Source organism: Silene latifolia, chromosome 2 (genome assembly GCF_048544455.1).
Source record: "Silene latifolia isolate original U9 population chromosome 2, ASM4854445v1, whole genome shotgun sequence".
NCBI lineage: Eukaryota > Viridiplantae > Streptophyta > Magnoliopsida > Caryophyllales > Caryophyllaceae > Silene > Silene latifolia.
In genome coordinates this window covers 2,572,694-2,580,459 of record NC_133527.1, presented here as the reverse complement: position 1 = coordinate 2,580,459, position 7,766 = coordinate 2,572,694, and the positions used below count along the sequence as shown (strand labels likewise).

The window sequence follows — 7,766 nt, the reverse complement described above, 5'->3', positions numbered from 1 at the left end:
TGTGACTGCAATATACTTTTCGCTAATCCCGGTAAACATGAGGCCTGAGGCAAGTTAGGTCCTGAACCACTTCTTGGTAGAGAGTATCAGCAAACAGAGATTCAGTGAGCCCTTCCTCCATTAGTTTAAGGTGAGCCCGTTTCGAAAGAATTTCGCCATCTTCCCCCAACGCAATGACTCGACTGCTTAAACCGTCCTTATCATCGTCGCCTCGCAAGATCAGTTGCAACAGCATATCCGTAAACCAAGAAACAGTAATAATTAGGGATGTTACCATTAGAATCAGTAATAATAATGAATCATCAGAAACACAGGATTGAAGCGACTGTCATCCTCAAACACTACTGCAATCAAAAGCATTATAATCGGAACAACCGAACGAAGTCGGAGATAAATAAAGAAATGAATTAGAAAGAGTTTCTAATGCAAGAAAGAAACATGGCCGAGGCAGTCAGGCAACTTTGGGTCAGCAACGCATAATATGTTCTAGGAGTTCCACATTTGTTGGGTCAGCTCAGGCACAATTAGAGCATGGTAATGTTGGAAACCTCGCGAGGTCAGGGAGCGAACAAACCCATGAAGGAGTGCAGTCGCGGGAAGCGGTTCAAGCTCACAGCAAGCTTGTAGAGTTGAGTTGACCAGGGAAATGAAGGGAGCGTGTGACCCCACTCATGATAGCTGAGACCAAGTGGTTCAAAACTTCAAATCTCTTCACAATAGGCATTATCCGGTAAAAAGGTCGCCACTTTCTTTAGATTAATTTTAAAAAATTACTGATTCAGTTCCTAAACTAACAATATAATAGAATTATAGTAGATGATTTAGATTAATTAAAAGAAAATTACTGAATAACGACGGTAGAAAACTCACCTCAATACATGCGCCTTCTTTATGGTGAACGAACGGACAATTGGACACGGATAAGAAAGTTAAAGATCTTTGTAAATTTACCGTTTTGGAAAATGTAGAAGATCTTACAGAATATGATAGAGTCGGGTTTGGATTTGGGTGAAAAGAAGATCTTACAGAATATGAAAGAGTTTACACCCAAAAAAAAAAAAAATATGAAAGAGTGGATTGTTGTCATTTGTAGAACTCAAGTTGAGTTTTAGTAGTGTTAAAACTTAAAACTGAGAAAGGATATTTTTTTTACCATGTTTTAGTAGATGCTAGAAAATAACAGTATCGGAGCTTTGTACTTTCGTAAAAAGTTGAGACCGTCCAAATTCCTCGGTTCAAACAAAGGGAAAGTTCCATACCTTAAACACACAAGACAGTTATGATAACAAACTACACACTAGAATAAGACCGTCTCACAAGTAAGACGGTTCTTTTGCGTAATAACTAACATAACTTACCTAAGTTGATAACGTTAGTAATACTGTAAGTCTGGAAATTTAAAGCACACAAAAAGTTACTTAAACTGCGTATAATAAATTAAAGAAAGCAAACCCCTTGCAATTCCTTCCCCGTGGCTGCAATAAAACTAGGGGTAAATATGAAGGTTAAGGAGGGTGAGGTCGTCAACCACTTCTTGGTAGAGAGTATCAGCAAAAAGAGATTCAGTGACCCCTTCTTCCATTAGTTTGACGTTAGCCCGTTTCGAAATCATTTTGCCATCTTCCCCAAACGCAATCAGTCGACTGGTTATACCTTCGTAATCATCGTCCCCTCGCAAGATCAGTTGCGCAACCACACAAGCTTTAACAGCATCTTCGACGGGCATAATCGGCCATGGCATCGCAGCAATAACAGGATGCTGCTCATGTACAGGTATATCTTTTATATCTAACGGAACAAACACAACCTCACAGCCACTAGCCTTAATTTCAGGGTAATGCTCCATGAGCAGCCAGCAGAACTCACCCTTGTCGATATGAAACTGAAGCCGGTCAAGATATAGGAGCAACTTCTTGCCATCAAGCTTAGACTTGCGTAAATAAGATTCAAGGTCATTACGGACCAAACAAGTGCGCTTCTTTTGCCTACTGTCTATAAACCATGAAACTGGGTTGAGTGACTTGAGCGCATTGTACCTTTGCTCAATGATTTTGCTTGCGGTGAAGGGATATGTATTCCCTCCAAATTGAGCGATCAGATGTCTTGCCTCGGTCTCACCAGGCTGGCTGCTATTACAAGGTGGCAGAATTACTAGCTTATCATGCTTCAGGTACTGGACAAATAATCTCCACAGCCTGCGGCAGACCTTCCTGTTGTCTTCGTAGGGAAAAAGAAACCACGATGTGATATTCAAAAGCTTCAGGGCTTCAAGGAGGTCTCGACGATATGCTATTGGGTCATCGTAAATAGGTAGGCATACCAGCACTATCTCCAGCTCTTGCTTCATTGCTAGGCATTGCTTATGGACCTCGTTTAGAGTCGCCATGTAATCCCCGACAACACATAGGTACAACCCAATGTGCTTGTTGCAGAGCTCTGACACTTTCATGGGTGGACCGGCAGCAGGATCGACTCTTTCCAAAACGAGGGACGGGTTGCAGAGAAGAATATCAAAGTCGAGGGATGGAGGCTGCGGCAGTTGATTAGATGAGTCTATTATAGACTCAGCTCGGGGAGACACTCTTTCCCTATGCCGATATAAAGGATCCACCCTAATTCTCAAGATATCATCAGATGTTTCAAGGCTCTCTACAAAGGAGTCAGTAAAGGGATACCATCCAGACCCATAGGAATAAAAATGCTTATAAGCGTCGTGATGCTGCAAAATATCCCCTTTGGGACCAACCAAAATGGCTCCAATACTGAAGTTGAAGCCGATAGAGGAGCATATAAAATGACGAGTATCAAAGTCAGAGAAGGGTACTGCAAGGCACTGGAATGCAGAAAAGAAAGCGTCAAAAACGCCTTCACTGAGATGAAAATCAGATTCCATATCAGCCACCAAAACAATCTCAAATAAATCTCGACGTAACTCAGTATATGCATCTATCAGAGAAAGGCAAACCCAAGACTCAAAGGAAAAATAATTGACAGGCAGCTTAAGACAGCAGATTAGTACGTGTTTATCACGAACAACGTCCAATCCAACAGTTTCGCCATTAGAGCGTACCAAGTGAGTTGTTTTACCATTATTTGACAAAAAGGATACCACATCCAAATGCCCGCCTTTCATAATCTCGACAATTTCACTTTTATCACGTGCTGATATTTCTGTTGACAAATATTTCTGTTTTTTGTATTCTGAGGATTCCTCTGGATTCTGATAAATAGATTGTTTGATATTCATTTCTCGCTTCTTCTTGATTATGATATGAGATAGAATGCCAGCAGGGAAAGGAAACCACGGGCAAAACTTCACCCTTGGCTTTCGATTCGAATGTTGAACAATTCTTTTACTTGGCATCCTAAAATATAAATAATCCACATATTATTAATACTACAACAAACAATTGTAATTATAAATAATAATTGAAGTTAGGGTTCAATATGAAACCCTAACTCCAATTAACAATTGGGGATTTGAAAATTGTTATTTCAGCTGCTTCAATTTAAATCAGAATTTTGAAATGAAAATCAAGTACTATTAGATTAATAGATTGTAATTCAAAACTAGAGTTTAAGATTCAAATCATTACCTGATCAGAACTGGCTACAAACTTCAATTCAATGATCTCTCGGTACAGCGGAGTCGTTCTCGATTTTTGATTATAATCGAAATTATTTCTAGGGTTTATTAGATTTTTGATTACGTAAGTTGTAAGTAAAGTAAAGAGGGAAAGAGAGACTGAGAGTGTGTGTAATTGGATTTGGAGGTAATTTGATAGGAATTCGGGTTGGGTTAGTTTGGTATCGGGTTGTTTCAAGTTTCAACTCATACATGACATGAGTATGTATTTGGGCCGGATCATTTTGTTACAAGGTTATATAGTATGTGTTGATACTTAGTTTGAGAAGGCGCGAGGCGGAATGAGGCGATGAGGTCCTTAAGGGGAAGAAGAAGCACAACCCGCGATCTGAGTCCACTAGAGAGGGGTCGCAAAGAACGAGAGAGGGGTCGCAAAGAACGAGATCAGTGAAGAGGGACAAAGGACGTTGATCTGAGTCCACTAGAGCAGCAGCTTGAGGAGACACTGACCATGTTTCCCTCTTCTGATAACAAGGATCCAACTTCATTCTCAAGACATCGTCATTTATCTTATGAGCATCCTCCATATGCCAAGTGTCGATGGAAAAAATACTCAGAAATGCACAATATAGTGTATAGTAATATACTGTTATAAATTTCAGGTAATTGGAAATGTGAAAGGTTTTACTCATTAAAACTCTTCAAATACGCCCATCAATTCTTAATTGGAAAATGTTTTTTTTTCTTTTAATCAACATATAATTAAGTATCTTGAATCTTGATTACATTATTTACTTAGTTGCATACTAATTACTCTAGGAGTTACATGCCCTTTTATTTTTTTCTCATATCAATATTCTCATTTAATTGCTCAACTAATCTCATATAATTAAGAACTAAAATTTCATTTCATTTTTTAGCAAATTCGTTCACTTTTTTTTTTTTTTTTTTACTAAAATCTGATTTTGTTAGTTTTCAGGTTGTCCACGCTTACATATGAAGATTGAAATAAGAATCTATTTTGTTCTTTAGTTATCGTCCTTTTCATTTTTTAGCAAATTTGTTCATTTTCTTGGCGATGCGCCTGGGCAGAGGAGGTTGACAGTGATGTCATGGTGACCGGTGAATGGTGACGTGGTCAGCGGCGGGTGGCTGTAGTGAATGGTGATATTTGACTGAAGATTTAAAGGAGAGATAAGGAAGGAATCAGTGTAGTGTAAAGAAGAATATGGCGGTTTGGTTTAGTTTTCTGAAAAAAAATTAAATTTTTTTGTTGGGGTAGGAGGCACGTGCCCCTGTAGGCCTTCACGTGGGGTAGCAGCCAACAGCTAGGACATATAAACCGTACTTAGACCATGGTATAACATCTGGGATATGACAAATGCGACAACAAAACACGAGTGGTCTGCAAGGGTTCAGAAGCTCACTATGGACAATAACAAATAAATGCTTCAAAAGTTAAAAACAGACAAAGATATTTCAGCTCATAATAAAATGGAGTGTGTTGCAGAAATCAGATAGATTAGCCTTTTCAAGCATCTTAAAACCAGCGGAGTGGTAAACCCAGCAGTATCTACATACATGTCTGAAAGGCAAGTGCAGCCTGTTGGAAATAGAGGCTTTGAGAGCTTTTCTCTTAGTTTCCTTTTGTCCCACATTGGTGAGGAAGTGGGTGTTTTATGGGTTTATATAACACCCCTTCCCTTACCTTATCACTAGTGGTCGTGGGGGAGTCTTTTTGAGACTTTCATGCGAGTCTTAATTAATTTCCTTGACACGCGCGCGTGCCCGTGCCCGAGCCCGGCCCGGATCCGGATTCGGGATTCGCTTAATTCGGCCTATCTTTTTGGATCCGGGTGAGTTGTTTTTGGTTGTGTGCTGTTGAATCAGTCAGTCAATGACTGTTAGTGGGTGAGATTATTTCTCCCCACTATCAGCCTTGACTCCTGTTTTGTGGGAGACGGTTTCTGGCTCTTCAGCAATTATAAATAGCAGCCTCCTCGGCCACTTTAAACACAACAAAATCAATACTCTCCTCTTCCTCTCTCGTTTTTCTCTATACAATTTACGGGTTAAGTTAAATCGTTCCGGGTCTTCCAAACTCGAGTGGGCGAGTTTGTGAGGCGCAGATAGTGTAATCCTTGGGGACTACAGGTCGTCGCCGATCGCCACCACGGTCGCATTAGGAGAAATAGTTTTTAAGGCGGTTTTCGCACCGCGTCACTACCAATTCCTCTTCGGTATTTCGATTCGCCCTTCGTTTTTGCTATCGCTTTCGTATTAATAATTACTATCTCGGTTGTTAGTAATTAGTTCCAACAATTTAAAAAACTATTTAATTAAGTGCGGTAGCTATATCGTGATTTGAAAATTGTACACGACATTTGAAAATTGAGCAATTAGATGGTCGAGAATTATAAACGTTGGTCCCGTAAAGCGTTGATGTTTTTGAACAGTTAGAAATTGATTATGTTTTATTTAATGACCCGCCAAAACCTCGTTGTTCCGTCGATCTTTGAGACTACCCCCCCTGCGGCTAAGGCGGTTAAGTCAAATGAAGATGATATTGCTAAATTTGTTAAGGACAACAAAAGCGCTAGGTGTCACATACTTAATAACATGGTTAACCCATTTGTTCGATTTATTTGTCGATAATAAATCGGCTAAAGTCATTTGGGAGTCCTTTGAAAAAATATGGGGGCCGACGATGCGGGTAAGAAAAAATATGTTGTGGGTAAGTGGTCGCAATTTAAGATTGTGGATGGGAAGTCTATTATGGAACAGGTTCATGTCTATGAAAATTTTGTGTCTTGATATTGTTAGTGAGGGCATGAAATTAGACGACCTTTTTGTTGCTAATGTCTTTGTTGGAAAAATTTCCTCCCTCCCGGTCCGAGTATAGAAATCGGCTAAAACACAAAAAGAAAGACATGTCCCTTATGGAACTTATCAGTCATATGAGGACCGAAGAGGCAAATCGCCTCAAAGACAACCCCCTTTGTCTACCGTCGTGAATGCATCTGTTCTTTCTTTGTCAAAGCTAATTTGGTTGAGTCCGGTGGTCCGTCAAATCTTCTTTGAAAAGTTCAAGGGTAAGGGTAAGGCCAAGGTTGGTCGGGGTAAGGGTAAAGGAAAGAAGTCTCGAACAGGGAAGTACACCAAGCCGGTTGCAAAGATTCGAAGCCTAAGGGTCCTTTGGTTTGCTATGTTTGTGGGAAACCGGGTCACAAAGCCTACCAATGCAATGATAAGAAGATCATTGAAGTGAAGCCAATTTGGACCGATGATGTCATTCTTCTTGTGGTTGTTGAAGCTAATCGGTGGGTAATCTTCTTGAATGGGTCTTGAATCTGGCGCTTCCGGACACCTCTGTCTTTGATAAGGGGTTATTTCTTGAGTTCGAGGATATAGCTGATGGGGAATGCGTCTACATGGGTAATTCTTCAGCTGCAAAGATCACGAGCAAAGGCAAGATCTTTCTCAAACTCACCTCTGGGGAAAACACTTGCCCTTAATAATGTTTTATTTGTACCTACATTGCGTCGAAACCTCGTGTCGGGTGCCTTGTTAAACAAAGTCGGCATGAAACTTGTTTTTGAGGCCGACAAGGTTGTAATGTCGCGCAATGGGGAATTTGTGGGCAAGGGTTATCTGTCTGGGGGTCTTTTTGTGATCGAACACCGATTCTGTTTTTAATAATATTGCATCTACTTACGCTTATATCCGAGTCTATTGATGTTTGGCATGGTAGATTAGGTCATGTGAATATCGACTACATTAAAAAACTTAGAACCTTGAGTTTAATTCCAAGTTTGTCGAGTCAAGAATTCTCTAAATGTGGTAGCTGTGTTGAGGCTAAATTCACAAAGAAACCTAGTAAACCTGTGACAACTAGGACTACGAGTCTTCTTGAGTTAATTCACACCGACCTAGCTGACTTCAAAAATGTTGCAAGTAGAGGTGGCAAGAATTATTATGTGACTTTTATAGACGATCGTTCGAGGTACACCCGAGTTTATTTGCTTAAGACTAAAGATGAAGCGAACAATCGTTTATAAACTTTAAAAATGAGGTCGAAAATCAACTCGACAGGAAGATTAAAAGGGTAAGGTCTGATAGAGGTGGTGAGTATAAATCCAGTTATTTAGCGAGACTTTTTGTCGCAAACGGTTTAATTCAT

The 7,766-nt window shown here is 40.0% G+C and overlaps 1 protein-coding gene across 3 annotated transcripts; it reads right to left on the bottom strand.

Moving 5' to 3' along the window:
- Positions 1 to 261: 261 nt before the first annotated feature.
- Positions 262 to 3,790, bottom strand: LOC141642013 (putative nucleoredoxin 1). 3 transcript variants are annotated; one of them, XR_012543153.1, is made up of 3 exons: positions 3,597 to 3,790; positions 1,288 to 3,365; positions 262 to 325 (listed from the first exon to the last, which is right to left on the bottom strand). XR_012543153.1 is itself a non-coding variant. In XM_074450670.1 (3 exons), exons 2-3 carry the CDS (start codon positions 3,362 to 3,364, stop codon positions 1,487 to 1,489), a joined length of 1,692 nt encoding a protein of 563 aa, XP_074306771.1. In that variant the 5' UTR covers position 3,365; positions 3,597 to 3,790; the 3' UTR covers positions 1,235 to 1,486. The 3 variants fall into 3 exon arrangements, 2 of the variants coding, with proteins under 2 accessions (XP_074306771.1, XP_074306770.1); XM_074450670.1 differs by lacking the exon at positions 262 to 325 and having other exon boundaries at positions 1,235 to 2,833; positions 3,020 to 3,365; XM_074450669.1 differs by lacking the exon at positions 262 to 325 and having other exon boundaries at positions 1,235 to 3,365.
- Positions 3,791 to 7,766: the final 3,976 nt, after the last annotated feature.

Bases quoted from the DNA above. Each gene is read 5' to 3' on its own strand.
- LOC141642013 (XM_074450669.1), bottom strand. From the start codon at position 3,364: ATGCCAAGTAAAAGAATTGTTCAACATTCGAATCGAAAGCCAAGGGTG.